The sequence below is a fragment of the Dermacentor variabilis genome, chromosome 11 (assembly GCF_050947875.1).
Source record: "Dermacentor variabilis isolate Ectoservices chromosome 11, ASM5094787v1, whole genome shotgun sequence".
Classification (NCBI taxonomy): Eukaryota; Metazoa; Arthropoda; class Arachnida; order Ixodida; family Ixodidae; genus Dermacentor; species Dermacentor variabilis.
Genome location: NC_134578.1, coordinates 118,863,255 through 118,880,503, shown reverse-complemented (window position 1 = coordinate 118,880,503; position 17,249 = coordinate 118,863,255). Strand labels below are relative to the sequence as shown.

The 17,249-nt window shown below is 49.8% G+C and overlaps 1 protein-coding gene across 1 annotated transcript in view; it reads left to right on the top strand.

Moving 5' to 3' along the window:
* Positions 1-16,049, top strand: part of LOC142563570 (uncharacterized) — a 344,963-nt gene extending 328,914 nt beyond the window's left edge. Inside the window, exon 11 of the mRNA XM_075674155.1 lies at positions 15,876-16,049. Within this exon, the coding sequence (XP_075530270.1) occupies positions 15,876-16,025 (150 nt within the window). The 3' untranslated portion in view covers positions 16,026-16,049. The remainder of the gene's footprint in view (positions 1-15,875) is intronic.
* The last annotated feature ends 1,200 nt before the right edge of the window (positions 16,050-17,249 follow it).

Sequence of the window (17,249 nt, the reverse complement as noted above, 5' to 3'; positions counted from 1 at the left end):
TGCTTATATACAAAATACATTGTGATCTAGCAACCTGCGACGGCGAACTATTTTTCAGTTTTGGTCTCGCTTGACATAACTCTGTGTAGTTGACCTCGACATCAGACAGGTCAGTTGTTCAACAGAGCTTCATCTCTATGATGCGATACCGTAAGACAAACGGACCCCGTGAGTTACGCGCATTTTATCGGACTAAAGTCGAACGAAAACTGAATACACAATGAACGTTGGCTTTATCTATTACGCTGTCTTTCCAAATTCATCAATCAATAATAAGAATAAGTAATTTGCAGGAACAGAAAGTATTGGCGCGGCAGCACTTCATTCGTCACTCGAGCAAGTGCATACACATAAAGCAACGCGCTTACAAATCCCCAGGGTGAGTTAAAGGGAAGCTGAAACACTTTGCGAAAAAAAATGAGTTCTCTGCGGCATTCTACAGTTTTGTGTCCCCTGAACACGAATATCTGGTTCAAAAAGGGCGGAAACAAACGCAAGCGGCTGTTTTTTCAAGAAAACACGCGCCACCGCCTCAGGGCATCCCGCGAACGCCGCTGTTGCCCGCGATTGGTCGGGGCCGCTGTGACGTCAGTAGCGGCAGTCGCCGGTTGGCGCCGCCGCCGCCGCCGCATGCCGCCGTTTCAGAGCGTAGCACGCTGTTCTGTTCTGGCTTCATAAATGAGTTGTAAGCATTATGGAACGTTCTCGCTGTCTCGGACAGCTGGTATTTTCGCCGTACATGTTCGAACCGACAGCCGATACGGAAAACGATGGCGGCAATGGCGGTAACGGCGGCAACGACGATGTTGAGTGTGTCAACAGCGAGAGCTATTTGTGCACCTTCTCGCGCGTTGGAAATCTTAGCTGGTACGTATGTTCTTTTTCATGTAGCTGCACGTTCCAATGACAAGAGAAAAAATGCGCTAAAGTGTCGCTGGGAACTTGCTGCTGGAAGAATGCCGAAGCACTAACTTCTCATTAGATTGTAAACACGGGTGCAATTCCGCGATGTCAAGCACCTTGCCGCTGCTTGTCTAAAGTCCCGTGGTTTTTTTAGTGTTGATACACGATCGCGAACATAAGTGCCGCGTTTCAAACCGCGCACATGCAGTGCTGCAAGGTACAGTCACGGAAGTTGCTCATCATACAGATCCAGAGATGGCCAGAGGTATTACATGTGCAATATTCATACTATGGTTCGACGACTTTGCGATTGTGGCTCGATCAAGAATCGGTATGCGTGCTCCATGCTAGTGTTGACATCAAGAGATTAGGCTGTTTTAGCAACGCCGCATGGTAAAAACGATAACTGCAACCGTACGTCGAATGTCACTAGGCAAGCCTATACTCAATTTCATACCTCAGGTGCAACGCTGTAGAAGCTACGCACGAAGTCCCGTCACCAAAATTTATTACTGCGCGCGTTTCCGTCTATGCTTCGCAGCGTGCCATCGGCGTTTGCTCGCGCGAGCATGCACGTGAACCTGCCGCGACGGGCAGCTTCACGAAAGAACATTTTACGAAAATCGCAAAAGAAAACAAACGTGAGCGGCGGCAGCGGCGGCGGCGGCAGATCTCTCGTAGCGTCGTTCAGTATAGCGCTGGACGAAAAGAGGCATGCCAGTACATGCCAGCACGCCGGTCCGGCAGCTCGGTCGCCGTGAATGACGTCACTCTCGCCGGTTCTCTCCTCTGGCAACCACCTCACCCGGCGCTCCGGGAAGCCATGGGGTCGAGTCCGCGGGGGTGATTTAGAAAGCGATTTCCGCCCCTCATATTAACAAAACGAAGAAAAAAAATTCGGAACCGTAAATTATTAGGTCTCTTCTTCCCAATGCCAGCAATTCATGGAAATTGAAAACCGTTTCAGCTTCCCTTTAAGCCACCATTTATCAATGGGAACAAAACACCACTATTGGAGTCGGTTAAACTAATTCAAATTGTCACTTAGCCCCAAAACCCAAGACATCAAACGTGCGCTACTGTGCCTGGACTGATTACCTTTCCCAGTCTCATTAGACAGCTTAGGGAATAAATACACTTTAATGTGATGGCTTTCATTGTGGTGGCGGAGTGCCACATCATGCCGCTGAAAAGCTGAAGCTTAGCTGGCCTTGAACCACGCTGCTGCTGAGGTAAGAAAGTGGGCTACGGTCAGTGATCACACTCACTGGAGCCCCTATAAACCACGTTTCAAACATTATATATATATATATATATATATATATGTATATATATATATATCAGTGTCAATGATGCCATTTCTACTGTGACCTACCCAGCTTCCATTTGATACATAATAATAAATAACTGCAGAAAGGAATTGCAACTCTCAATTGCTATCCGACATCAGTGCAAGACAAGCACCAGCAGCGAGCGACGAAATGTATAAGAAGCGCAAGTCTGCCTTTAATGGATCAGGAGTCACAAGGGTAGCAGCCTCATCAACGTTGTGTTTCAGCAACTTAAAATCGCCTCGTTCATTGCCTCGTTCGGGCAATTTGTTGGGTTGGATATTTTCTCGCACGTGAACTACGTTAGAGACTGGTTGTTGGATACATTAGCTATGCGGTTATATGACTGGCATGCCTTCCTTCCATCTTTCTGCATGAACCCATGCGGCTTCCACTTGTTCTTGATTACGCTGTTCCTATGGAAACCTGTACACATCGTTCTGCTGACTTTCAACTTTCAACATTATCATATTGTAACGGATACGAAAGGCAAGCACAAGAAGAAAGAAGAGAACGAGGAGTTTGAGGCCGGACTGCACTACGATCACGCTATGATCATCGTCCATCTCCTGAAAAAACTTTTCTTCGCAACTCTTCGTAACAGTTGTGGTGGAAGGTGCGGGGTAATCGACACCCGAAGACGGAGGCTGAACCACAAGTTCTTCGACGTAGCCGTCGCCTTGCTGGACTCCCACCGAATCCGCCGGAGTTGAATATGTCTCACGACGCAGACGAACAACGGCCCATTCCAACTGCTGCGCCGACCAGTTCCGTTTGTTACGTTTCGCCTACGACGCGCGGTATAGCCGGCGCGGATGCAACGGACGCCGGGGCTTCATTCAAAGCGGCGGACATTTTGGCCCGTTCAGCGCTGCCGTAACGCTTCCTGCCAAGCGCGCCCAGGCATGTTTCAATGCCACGCGTCTTCGTATGTGGCAGCCGGGGAGAGGAGCTCCCCAACTGTGAAGCGAGGAGGTCTGAGCGGCGCCGGCCCGGCGGATGCGTCACTTCTCTCAACGTGTCCTCAGCGTGTCCGTGCCCCGCCGTCACGGGCGCCTCTCGGAAGCCGTTCCTTCTTGCCCTCAACTTCGACAGTATAAAAGCAGCTGCCCCCGGACGCCAAGAGAGAGGCTTCGAATTCTTCCATCGAGTAACGTGCTCTCCCGTCTCTCCACTTCGGTCGACCTCACCGGCAGCTCTTTTGCGATGCTATAATAAACAAGTTGTTCTGTTAGCAGTCAACTCATCCTTTGCCGGGACCTTCGGATGCTTCCAGTTGTGCCCCAGGCCGCCAGGCCAACGCTACCCTTGGGGCTTGCGACCCAGGTGCACCAACGGGTGTCAGCGCTGAGATTCCAACAACTGTCTGCCAGCGTTGAGATCGCGACAACGGAGGCCAGCAGCGAAGATATGCGGTTGACTGTATGCTGTGCAGCACATACGACCATCCGGGAGCAATGCAACGAGCCCTGTGTGATGACTGGTTGCCTGCAGCGGAACGACTGTGCTGATTTCTTGGCTGCGAGGTTTGGTGAGTGCGGGACTTTCTTCTTCTGAGTTTTACCAGGCTTTTCTTAGTGTCAGAAACAGAGCTGGTAATTGTGGTTGTCGTTGCTGCCGGGATTAGTTTGCGGCAAGAGAATAGTAGGCAGTAGAGAAAGCAGCATTCAGAGCAGCCATGGATTGGAAGTCGTTGCGCAAACCGAAATTGCTGGAGCTTGCAAGAGAGTTGGGTCTGGGTGTCTCAGACAAACTCAGAAAACCAGAACTGCTAAGGGCTATTCTTGAGTTAGAAGCTGAGGATGACGAGCTGTCGGAATGCCTTGAGACCATTGAGGAGAGGGCAAAAAGACAGGAGCGCGAACTTCAAGAGCAAAAAGAGAAAGATGAGCGCGAACGTAAAGAGCAGAAAGAGCGAGAGCAACAAGAAAAAGAGCGCGACCGTCAACACGCTTTGGAAATGAAGCGTCTCGAGGTAGAGATGGAACGCGCTCGTAATGGAAGTCAGGCACACGGTGCAGGAGAACGAGTATTGTTCAAAATGACTGACCTGATGCGGCCGTTTAAGCTTGGAGAGGACATTGGTTTGTTCCTGGTTAACTTTGAGCGAACATGCGAGAAGCAGGGGTTCTCTCGGGAAACGTGGCCACAGCGCTTGCTCACTTTGTTACCCGGCGAGGCGGCCGACGTAGTCGCTCGCTTGAAGAGAGAGGAGGCAGAGGATTTCGACAAAGTGAAATTGAGTCTGCTAAAAAAGTACAGGCTGTCAGCGGAGGCGTTCCGTCGGAAGTTTCGGGAAAATGAGAAAGGCAGAAGTGAGTCATATACAGAGTTTGCCTACAGGCTTATGTCAAACATGCAGGAGTGGCTCAAAGAAGAGAAAGCGTTTGGTGACCACGAGAAAGTTCTGCAGTGTTTCGGGCTGGAACAGTTTTATAGTCGGTTACCTGAGAACGTGCGGTACTGGGTCTTGGATAGGCCAGACGTTTGTACGGTGGCTAAAGCCGCCGAGCTAGCCGAGGAGTTTGTGACGCGTCTGGCTCGCGGAGCTAAGGACGGTCAAAAGGGTGAATTTGGCTCCAAGTTTGAGAGGCCGAAGTTCACACCCATGAGAGCAAGGGGGGACCCACGTAGTGCGGATGCGAGTGAAAGCAGTCCGACCGAACGTAAGGAGACGGCGGCAGCCGAAGCCGAACGCAGAAACCGGTTCGAGACGAGGCAAGCGCGCGTTTGTTATACGTGCCAGAAGCCGGGTCATTTTTCGGCGCAGTGTCCAGAAACAATAACAAAAGTCGTGTTTTTTCATTATGCAGCACTGACGAGAACATGAAGCTTCTCGAGCCTTACATGCGAGACCTCCTCTTGAACGGGAAAGAGTGCCGAGTGCTTCGTGATTCCACAGCTACAATGGATGTAGTTCACCCCTCTTACGTAGAAGCCGATATGTTCACGGGCGAGTGCGCATGGATCAAGGAAGCCGTGGAAGCTGATAGCGTGTGTCTGCCCGTAGCAAAAGTGCTTACTGAAGGACCTTTCGGAGCACTTGAGACGGAGGCCGCAGTGTCATCTATGCTGCCCCCGCCCCCCAGTACCGGCACCTATTTTCGAACAGGTCCGATCACCTCCTGCGCGAGAAGGGGCTTTTGTTTGGTGAGGCTAGCGTTGAGGCCTTAACCAGATCGAGAGTTCAGGAGCTCGCTGCAAAGGCGGTAGTTGCAGGGCCGACGTTGTCGAAGGGTCGGAGGCACAGCAAGCTGATATTCAGAGCACGTCCGAACTGAATATAATTGAGCCTGTAGCGTTGAAGGCACCAGATACTGGAGAGGAAATGCCCGACACAGGATAGTTAGAAGAGCTATCTGCAGATTTGCTCATCGCGCCTACGTCAGATGGACTCAATAGGTTGCTAAAAGTCAGCTGGTCGGCTTTGATAGCCGAGCGAAAAAAGGATGGCAGCCTAGAAAACATGCGCTACAATGTCAAGGAAGGTATCGCCAAGAAAAATGCTCGTTTTGTCGAAAGAGGTGGGGTCGTGTACCGGAAGTATCTAGACCGCAGGGGAGTGGAGTTCGATCAGCTGATCGTGCCTCAGTGCTACCGTCAGGATCTGTTGCGTTTGTCGCCTGGAGGTTCATGGTCCGGACACCTAGGAGTTAAGAAGACTAAGGACCGTCTCTCTCAAGAGTACTATTGGCCAGGGTGTTTTCGTGACGCAGAACACTTCGTGAGGACATGTGACACCTGTCAGCGGGTGGGCAAACCAGAGGACAAATCGAGGGCGCCGTTAAAGTTGGTACCTATCATTACGGAGCCTTTTAGACGGCTCGTTATTGATGCAGTGGGACCTTTGCCGGTAAAAACCACGGGGTACAGACACATTTTGACTGTGATCTGCCCAGCGACAAAGTTCCCTGAAGCAGTGCCACTTAAAGAACTCAGCTCAGTTGAGATAGTCAATGCACTACTGTCCATACTTGCGCGAGTTGGTTTTCCTGCGGAAATCCAGTCAGATCAGGGCACAGTGTTTACTAGCGCTTTGATGACAGCCTTTCTCGAAAGGTGCGGGGTAAAGCTGTTACACAGCTCAGTGTACCACCCACAGTCGAATTCCGTTGAGAAGCTCCACTCCGTCATGAAGCGCGTGTTGAGAGCATTGTGGTTTGAACGACAAACTGACTGGGAGCTGTGTCTACCTGGGGTGATGTTTGCATTGAGGACCGCGCCGCATGCGGCTACGGGGTTTTCGCCAGCTGAGCTGGTGTACGGTCGCTCGCTGCTGTCTCCGCTTCGCATGCTTCGAGACGGATCACTGCCCTCTCCAATGGCTGCAGAACATCTCTTCCACAAACGGCCGCCTCCTGCGCTGGAGCCTCGCTTTGCAACAATATTCCTTTGAGGTGCGTTACAAAAAGTGGAGTCTCAGCGGTAACGCCGATGGCTTAAGTCGAGGCCCCTAACATAGGAATCGGCCTCAAAGTTGTTTGTTACTGATGTTTTTCTTCCTGAGGTAGGATTTTTAACATATTGCTTTTGTTTAGTGTTTCAAAGTCATGACGTGCTTTCTAGTGCAATTTTCGTATTTGTGGACGCGTTCTGAATGCTGCTAGACTACTGTAAGGAACTAGGCAGTAGCATAAAAGGGGAAAGAGCCTGGCAGGGCTTAGTGAGGGTTGTGTCGTGCTTGCTGACTGAGCGGTTGAGTTTCGGCGTAGTTCTAACGCTTGCTGGGAACGAGAACAACAATGGCAACTCTCCCGAAGTCACTTTGCAGTGTCCTGTGTGAACGTGAACGTGAGAACGAGGTCTTCTCTGTGCGCTGCGCTCAAGAAACGCCGAAGGACGACCGACTTCGGTTATGAGCATCATCGAGCGACATCCCTCCGGACAGCGGATGCAGTCCCCTGACCATCGGGATCTCCTTCTCCCGGCGGGGCGGTCTGTTACGTTTTGCCTACGACGCGCGGTATAGCCGGCGCGGATGCAACAGACGCCGGGGCTTCATTCAAAGCGGCGGACATTTGGGCCCGTTCAGCGCTGCCGTAACGCTTCCTGCCAAGCGCGTCCAGGCATGTTTCAATGCCACGTGTCTTCGTGTGTGTGTGTGAGTGTGTGTGCATGTTGGTGCCCACGCTTGTCAAAGCGCGGCAGCCGGGGAGAGGAGCTCCCCAACTGTGAAGCGAGGAGGTCTGACCGGCGACAGCCCGGCGGATGCGTCACTTCTTGTCTCAACGTGTCTCTCAGCGTGTCCGTGCCCCGCCGTCACGGGCGCCTCTCGCAAGCCGTTCCTTCTTGCCCTCAACTTCGAGAGTATAAAAGCAGCTGCCCCCGGACGCCAAGAGAGAGGCTTCGAATTCTTCCGTCGAGTAACGTGCTCTCCCGTCTCTCCACTTCGGTCAACCTGGCCGGCCGCTCTTTTGCGATGCTATAATAAACAAGTTGTTCTGTTAGCAGTCGACTCATTCTTTGCCAGGACCTTCGGATGCTTCCAGTTGTGCCCCAGGCCGCCAGGCCAACGCTACCCTTGGGGCTTGCAACCCAGATGCAACAAGTTCTACAACTGAGATATGCGCGTCCCTTCGCCGGAAGATCAGACGAAGTTGTCGAGGGATAGCTCACCCATTCTCACCGGGTGAGTGCCGCCAACAAGTGGAACAGCGCTTCTCAGCTTTTGAACGTCGTGTTCTTTCTAACGGATACTGAGTTGGTGTGGTTCGACAATCACGAGTAAACATTCACAACATGTAGAAGATTTGTTTCGGAAATCAAAGAGCGATTTGGCGACTCCGCGACTAAAAAGAAAATGGCAGAAAGCCGCTACTGCAACGCGAGCAAGTGCCAGGCGAAACCTGCATGACCCATATTGAGGCAGCAAGAAAACTCTGTAGGTTGGTGGACTCTGGACTGTCTGAGGAAGACAAAGTCGGGCACATCCTAAAAGGAATTGCCGATGATGTTTACAGTTTCCTCATCGCGAAAGACAACCTGGCTTCCGTTGCCGACATCATTCGGCACTGTCGCACTTTCGGGCAAGTGAAGTCGACGCGCATCTCGCAGAAGTTTGCCAGGATAGCTAATGTGACGACAGTTGCAAGCGTAGACAGCAACCGGCCCTTCGATCTTGCATCAACGATCCGACAAATTGTTCGGGAAGAGCTCAACCGGCACGCGCAAGTGACACATTCAGGCCCTCATAGCTTCCGCATTCCACCAGATTTCGAGCCAAACGTGGCATCCTTTTCCCCGTATCCTGTGGGGAGGGGCGCTGAGGATTATGGACTCGCACCTTGACAGCAGCCACGTCTCTACGACAGAGGCCACAACGCAAGGCCACAACGAGAACAGCCGCATTTTTACACCCGAGACCTGTGACTTCTGTTAGGCCGCGACAAGAACAGCACCGACCCTAATACCACGACGTGATTATGACCGATATAACGGATTTCAGCGAGCAGCACAGACACGTTATCCACATGACAACGAACTTTCTCTCCGCCCGCAGCAGCCTAGCATTCGTTTTGAGGAAAATGCTGTGAACCGCGACCCTCCCATGTGCTACAACTGCGGTTCCACAGGCCACATAGCTCGGTATGGTCGCCAAGGCCGTCAATCACGAAGGACACCATCGATGTTCTCGCCACCCTGAACCCGTACTTCTTACGACTTGCGGACGACCGATTTTATTCCAGTGGACCACTTCTCACACGAGACCAGACGCAGCGATTCGCCAGCGTCTGAGCGGAGTTTGACGCTACGAACTAACCATCCCCGTCGCTCTCCGTCCCCTCGGCGCCGTTCTTCCTCACCGCCGCCGGGAACTAGCATCCGGGGCCAATGGAGGTGAGGTCGCCAAACGGTCTTTACAAAAAATACCTGTGCCTCTTGTAATGGTGAAAAACAAAGTTAATCTGTCAATTGACGTAATACCGATCATGGCTTTAGTTGATACCGGTGCGACTGCGTCTGTGATGAGCCTCGCTTTCAAAAATCGTCTAGGCCACAAAATTATGTTTTCTTCGAACGACGGTATTACCTTTCATGGAGTAGGCGGCGAGTGGCTTCTTCCCCTTGGTGTTTGTGCTGTGAGTGTTTTGTTGGCTGGGAAAGTGTTTGTGTCGGAATGCCTTGTTCTTTCTCGTTGTTCGCACGATGTTATTTTTGGTATCGATTTTCTCGAACAATGCGGCGCTTCCGTGGACTGTGGTTGTGGCAAAATATCATTGAACAAGTTATTTATATCAGCACATTCCGAACAAAGCTCGCGTGGCGAAGACAGACACACTCAGTGTTCTTGATGAAGTGATTGCACCATCGTTGTGCCTGAAGCCAGTTCGTGTTTTTGCAATTATTGTTGACGCTCATTGTGCTTAGCTTGTAGCTAGGCGTCTCCGCATAAACTGTGCTAAACAAAATGTACTTGTGACCTGCTCTGACGTGTGCACGACGAAAGGAGTCGCCACATTGTGGGCACTTAACTCTTCCGCCAGGCTTGTTGTCCTTCCTCGCGGTATGAAAATCGCTCTCTTCCATGAATCCGCATATAGCTCAATAGCGGCACTAACGGCGGACGTCTCTACAGCTTGCTCTCTTTGCGATAATCGCCATTATAAAGAGCTAATGCTTGGCATGATCAGCAGGTCTCTCTGTACATCGGAAAGGCAAGCACTGGTACAGGTTCTTGCCAGGCATGATGCTGCATTGGGCTTCACGCATGGAGATGCATTCCTTCATTTACCATCGTCCCGCGTTCGTCGCATATAAATACCGGATCAGCACACCCCATCCGCCGGAAGCCCTACCGAGTGTTATCTTCCGAGTGTCGTTCAAGAGTCGTGTAGTCCATGGGCAGCCCCAGTAATCCTGGTCCAAAAAAATGGCTCCCGCAGATTCTGCGTGGATTACAGACATCTACGAAGAAGGATGTCTATCCACTACCGCGAATCGATGACGTCATTGATTCTTCTCAACACTTGATTTGCGGTCGGGGTATTGGCAAATACCTATGGACCCGGCGGACAAGGAAAAGACCGTTTTCGTGACTCCAGATGGCCTATTCGAATTTAATGTTATGCCTTTTGGCCTTTCCAGTGCTCCTGCCTCCTTCGAAAGATTTATTAATGCAGTACTACGTGGTCTAAAGTGGGAGATATGCATGTGTTACCTCGATGATGTTGCAATCTTTGGCCGCACGTTTGAAGAAGATAACGAACGCCTCAGCCTTGTTCTCGACTGCATCTAGAACGGTAGACTGTTTCTAAACTAAAAAAAATGCCGGTTTGGCGAACGTCAAACACTGGTCCTGGGGCACTTAGTCGACAAGGATGGCGTCAGACCCGATCCTCGTAAGATTGAAGCGGTGAGCTCCTTCATCAACCGCTGTCAGCACGAGAACTTCGCCCATTCATTGTCCTATGTTCGTATTTTCGTCGTTTTGTTCCCCGGTTTGCCGACATCGTTTACCCGTTGACAACTATTTTGCGACAAAATGCGTCCTTCAATTGGACACCAGAGTGTAACGCATCATTCTCTCAACTGAAGTTTATACTAGAGTCAGCGCCCCTCTAGCGTCACTTCGATCCATCTTGCCCGACTGAAGTTCACACTGACGCTTGTGGAATCGGTGTAGGAGCGGTGCTTATACAACGCCACAGTAGCGCAGAACATGTTGCATATGCCAGACGTTGCTTGAGCAAATCTGAACGTAATTATGCGGTTACGGAACAGGAATGCCTGGCAGCTGTTTATGTCATACAAAAGTTTCGGTGTTATCCTTACGGTAGACCATTCAAGATTATCACCAACCATCATTCTTTATCCTGGCTGGTCGGTTTGCGTGATACCGCTGGTCACCTCGCAGGTTGGACGCTGCACCTCCAGGAATACGACTTTGTGGTATCGTACAAGAATGACCGTCGTCACGCTGACGCAGACTGTCTCTATCACATTCCTCCTGCGACTACCGACTGCGATGCTGGGAATTTTGACGACTGTCTTGCTGCTGTTACTTCTACGTTCCCTGGCGCGCCAAACTTTCAGCGAGAACAACGGAATGATCTCATCCTCGATCCGCTTTTTGTCGGCGCCCTTACTTCTCAAGGCAGCGGTTGCTTTACTATCCGCGATGACTTGCTCTACAAAACTAATTACTCAGGGTATGGAGTGCGTTTTCTCCTTGTTGTCCCCGAGAGTCTCCGCTTCGAAGTTCTAGGCGCCATGCATGGTGATGTGATAGCCGGCCATTTCGGCTTAGTACGAACGCTACACCGCACGCAGGAGCGCTTTTACTGGCCCAAGATGTACGAAAGAACCAAGCGTTATGTCGCTAGTTGTGGAACGTGCCAGCATCACAAGCGACTGACCACCGCAGCCCCGGGTCCCCTTCGGCCATTGACACCGCCCAGTATTCTGTTCGAGCAAGTAGGCATTGGCCTTTTGGGTCCATTCCCGTTATCTAACAAGAACCGTTGGATAATTGTCTGCCTAGACCATCTTACACAGTATGCAGAAACTGCAGCCATACCGTCTTCCACCGCTGCTTGCGTGGCGGCCTTCCTGTTGCGTTCCGTGGCCCTTCGTCATGAACCACCACGTGTCATCATCGGCGATCGTGGTCACCAGTTAACTGCTGGTGTCATTGAAGAATTACTACATTTGTTCACTTCGCACTACCGTCATTCGACGCCGTATCATCGACAGACCAATGGACCCGTTGAAAGGACAAACAGAATGCTGACCAACATGCTTGCCATGTACGTCTCCTCCATTCATAAGATCTCGGACGACGAGCTGCCCTTCATCACTTAAGTATACAACACGGCGAAACACAATATCACGAACTATAGGCAATTTTGCCTCCTGTACGCAAGGTTACCGCGAAGCCCTCTGGACACTTTGTTACCCTTCGTTCTTCGCAATGATGATTCTGTGTCGAAGACTGTGTCTCGCCGAAGAAGCCCGTCGAATAGCTCGTATTCGTACTATGGCCTCGCAAAGTGGTTCGAAAGAAAGATACGACCACCGTCACGCGCAAGTATCGTTCCAAAATGGTGAATTGGTTCTTCTTTGGACGCCGCTACAGAAGCGTGGATTATGCCAAAAGTGCTTATTACAATATGCGGGCCCATTTGTAGTTGTGAACCGCCTGAGCGAACTTACATCATAGCTTGCCTCCTGTGAAATGGTTGGCGATCAACCAGAACTCAGCTTACTCATATTGCTCGCCTAAAGCATTTCTAACCTGTTTGTCCATTCTGACTCGCCCCACGTGCTTTGTCTGCTTGCGGGGAAATGTAACGGCTACGAAAGGCAAGTACAAGAAGAGACGCCGAAGAGAACGAGGAGTTTGAGAGGCCTGAATGTGCTACGATCACACTACGATCCATCGTCCATCTCCTGTAAATAAAACCATTTCTTCGCAACTCATAGTAGCAATATATTTCTCAAGTTTCCGTCTCATTCACCTAATGCGTTATCTGTAGTTTGCCTGACTTACGGATACCTTCAGGCTGCATGACAAGAATGCACTAATTCTGAGCGCAGAGCGCTCGCATGGATGCCGCCCAGCTGCCAGCCTCCTCCTCCAATCTTTGATGTTCGTGGAGCTGGTGTCATGCCTTTGCCAATATGAGACACTCGTCGCCAACTCGCCTATTCATAAGAACGCCGATTGTAAAAGTGTGGCCGCTACGTCTTCAATAAAAGTTTCCGCACCACGTAATGCAAGTGGTTTTACGACGAACTTTGCCTCCACCTTATCACCGAATGCTGACGCCAAATGTTCGGTTCCGTGGGATGCTTTAAAGTCCACCGGAACAACGTTGTCGCTCATTAATGCGACATTAGCGCTAGTGGGGATGATAACGCGTATTACTTTGTCATTTCAACTTATTTTAACATTCCAACGGCTTGAACAAGGAGCGCTTAAGGTGTGTGTTTCAAAAAGCACTGATAGTCTTTCTCCGTGGTCATCCTTGTTACTTATATTTTCCGAATGGCAAGGGCGTTCAATAGCATAATGCCTACAGCTTCACCTGTAAGATCAGTTCATACAGTTTCGCTTTGCTTTGTTTGAAACCTTGCATCCAACTAGTTGTCTTGTAGTCAAAGTCTTGTAGTCTTGTAGTAGTTCTAGTCAATCGTGACTACACAGTCACTAATGCCTTCGGCACGGTCAGCGCTTTGCTTTTTTACTACCTTCTTGTCCGTGTGCTTAAATATTCATATCAACCCTCGTCATCTCCCTTTGCCCGTGGCATCATCGTAACAGTGCAAAAATGTTGCTCCTGTTCTCGCTTCAAATAATAGCTCTCGCAACCAAACATATATCTGCTTGTGGTATTGCGGCTTTCAACTCCTCATCTAAAATCAGCTCGAGGAGGGCCTCGAGGTCCTTATTCTCACGTGCCGCCTCCTTTTACATGTTTCGGTAGCGATGGAGAAGGGACGCGAATGTTTTTCGCGTCTCCCTTTCTTTTCTTGGTGTTCAAATGCGTGTTTGACACTCAGATTCCGACAGCTATGGTTATAGGAGAACGACTGATTTTGTCACGTCATTGTCCTCGTATTGTTTGACAGTGAATCGAATGTCTAGGTAGGCCATGGGTTTGTAGTAGTCCGAAAACCACATTGTCTTTTGCATACTGGGTGAGCTTCTAGTAAGCTCTCCACTGAATCAAGCCACATGAGAACCTCTCGCTTTGATGGAAACTTTTGACATGGCCCTGGAAGGAGCTTACAGAAATGTTGGACACGCATTATACCTCCTCAGAGATTGTGCGTTGCCTTACCTGTCACGCAATATAACGACGATGCCTAATTAAATTCGAGCAAGCTCAAGTTCTAGCTCCAAGTCCTTTCTTCTGCAAAGTTCACTGTGTGCATTTCTCTCAGAGAAATAGGCATACTATGCTCGTTCGAACTGTCACCACCGTCACTATTCCCACGCGAGCCATCTCACTCCTTTTGCTGTCCAGATTGAGATGACGGAATCAGTGTGATCAGTGCGACCACATCAAGGACCTATCACACTCTTAAACAACGTGGCCAGGGGAATCACTAAGCGGTGTAGAGCCGTTCGAAGTTGCCGCAATGCTGACCATTTCTTTGCCTGTAGTTTTCCTCGCTTGCTTAGCAGCCGGAGTACTGTTGACGCCGACAAAAAGCTGCCCCTGACAGCGCTTTGCTGCGCGAGCCGACTTCGCCTTATCGGCTACCTGATCTCCACACCATTCGGATTGTACTCGCTTCCACAATACGCGACACCGCTCGAGTTTCCGCGATACTTGATTGCACGCTTGTTTGCGAAGTGCAGATGCTACGGGTTCTCTGCTGCACTCTCAAGAACCGATGGCCCGGTTTATATATCACGCTGTGGGATTAGTTTTGTACGGCCCAAATGAGTCTCCGCTGATCGATGTGGCTGCCATCAGTTTCTCAATCGGTCCCACATCACCTAGTTGCCTTAAATTGGGTGTCCTCGTAACCTTCTTAAAACTCCCGGGCACCAGTCCGCAAGCACGCGTGACTTACTTTACTAGTTGCTACCCGATAACAGCACTCGTCTGCTTACCACAGCAGCGGTGGATACACGGCTATTTCACCAAACCTGTGGTGGGAGAAGAGACACCCACAGAGCTTCACAAATATCTATTGGGCTCCTTTTCGAGATCAAAAGCCAAATAAACAACCGAGCGTTCGGTTGTGCTACAGCTCGACCCATTAGTAAAAATTTGTGCATTTTGCATCAGGAACAGGATTCTGAGTAACTCCCGTTTATGAGATGGGTGCTCCAACATTTCACAACTGCCGCAAAATCGAACTCTCTGCAGTAGGCACCTTTCTTCCCACTGCCGTTACCTCTGCGATGCCTCGATATTCCTTGACCGCCTGTTCTTGCTTCGCACAGCATGGAAGGTAATTGGAAGAAATCGAGGCAAGTTCCCTATATGAAGTGCGCGAAGTTTATATAGGCAAATATGCTACAATGAAGATCGATGCGAAGTATGTCTGGTCGTAGGCATTCTAGTGCAAGTCCCACAAACGTAGTGCGTGGATGAAGAACGTGAGGCTCCCTACCCTGATCAACGGCAGCGCGTAACTCTCGTGTAGTGCGACGGGCACCTGCATACACAAATAATCAAAGTGTGACATTAGAAACTGTGAAAGTGGCAAGATTTTTTCACTTCTTTTTTTTTTCGTCCCGTCTGACTGCACTCTCTATGCCGGATGTGAGGCATCCCCCTCGCCATTGGCCACGTTTATCATCATTGTATCACTGATGCATTCGTGTGGAGCAATACTGTAAGTGAGACAGGTCCCTTTAAGTAGACCCATTTCATTAATAAACAGCTACACGAAAAGTAAACAGACAATAGATGCCTAACCGTCCGGAGATTTGTGGCTTTGGCTGTAGTGAGTATTTTCCGCTTTTCGTATCCCCACGAGGAGAATATTGGTGTTCACATCGTTTTAGCTCGAATAGCCTTATTTATAGATCGCATGAAAATCATTGTATTTCGAATTGTTTGCTCAACTCTCGAATGTTTTGCTTCTCTGCGCTCCGGTAAAATATAAGGAGAAAGTTTTGCGTCTTTATCTCGATGTTTATCTCTATGAGACTTTAATAAATATGCATTCATTTTGCAGGGATGGCAGACTGCTATTTCTGGACCGCTGAAAGCAAAGTCAGAGCGAGCAATTTTGAGTGCGATTTCATTTGGAAGCACTATTGTAATTTCCCTATTGATGTGCCATTTGATGGGAGAGAATGTACGTAGCTGTATGATGCGTCAATAAATGCGAGACTACAGCTGCATTATGCTATATCTACCTTGACAAGTTTCATTGCTTATTCTACTGCAGCTTCATTTTTTTTTTCTCTGCAAGAGCAGTTGTTTATTGTAAAAATGTCTTGCTAACATGAACTTATTGCTGATATCTCTCTAAGACATGCAAAAGTTAAGTTGAATAGTCTGAATAATCTGGCTTCTTTTCAGCACATGTCAGTAATTCCCACAGTTGCCTCATAAACTCGACACGTAAAGCAGCTGAATATCATGAATATGGCGCTTGAGCAATCACAGCGGCTGTTTTCACAGTTAGGTTTCATTTTCCTTTGTTGATGGGGGGGGGGGGGGGAAGTAGCCTAGATGACTGAGCTGCTTTACGTGGGTGACATGATAGCTTGACGGGGTGATGAAGAAAATCAGTGCTGACGCATGACAACTAGCAAATGGCTTGATCGACTTACAATTTGCTGGACATGTTCTGCCGTTGGGCTCTCGCTTCAGTTTCTTTGTTATCGAGCTAATTCAGCCTAATCAGAAAAGACCGCACCATACTTCAGAGCATCTGGCACGTCTAGGGAAGACCGCTGGTTGTGGCGGAAATGCAAAGCTTAAAACTGCGTTTGCGGTTAAAGAAAGTGAGCTGTCTTGATAAAAGATCAAAAGTGAACACCGGTCTGTTCTAAAAATGATAAGATTGTCGTGGACTAACTGTGGACCTACAACCCGAAAGACACCATTTGTGGCGGTGAAGTTAAAGATAAGAGCTTTTTACAGCGAAGCTGTTTACCTGTCGTTTACCCCCGTATGGATGCCCCACATACGTTCCCAGGCGGCAGGGGGGGAGGGGGGGGGGGTTACCTGGCTGGCTTACGTCCGCATCACGGCACGTGGGTAGGACTGCGTCTACCGATCCCGGAAATAGTGCAATACCGGGCCGGCCGGCAGTGAAGGTCAATCAGGATTCAAGCATTCTGCCAACTTCCTGAAATAAGTATAATATCTTGGGTCTCAATATAACCGAACAAATGCGGCGTTGTAAGAGAAACACAATATATAGGAAAGTGCGCTTAGTGTGGCAAGTTGACCCTCATGCGCTGCATTTGCTTTAAATCCTGTTTGACGAATAAAGAAAAGGGGAATGAGTGCGGGGGGACGGCGCGTGTGCCAGTGGCCTGCGCTTCTTGTGGTTACAGCGCCATGCGCGTTGGAAGTGCCAGCACGGCTGCAGCAG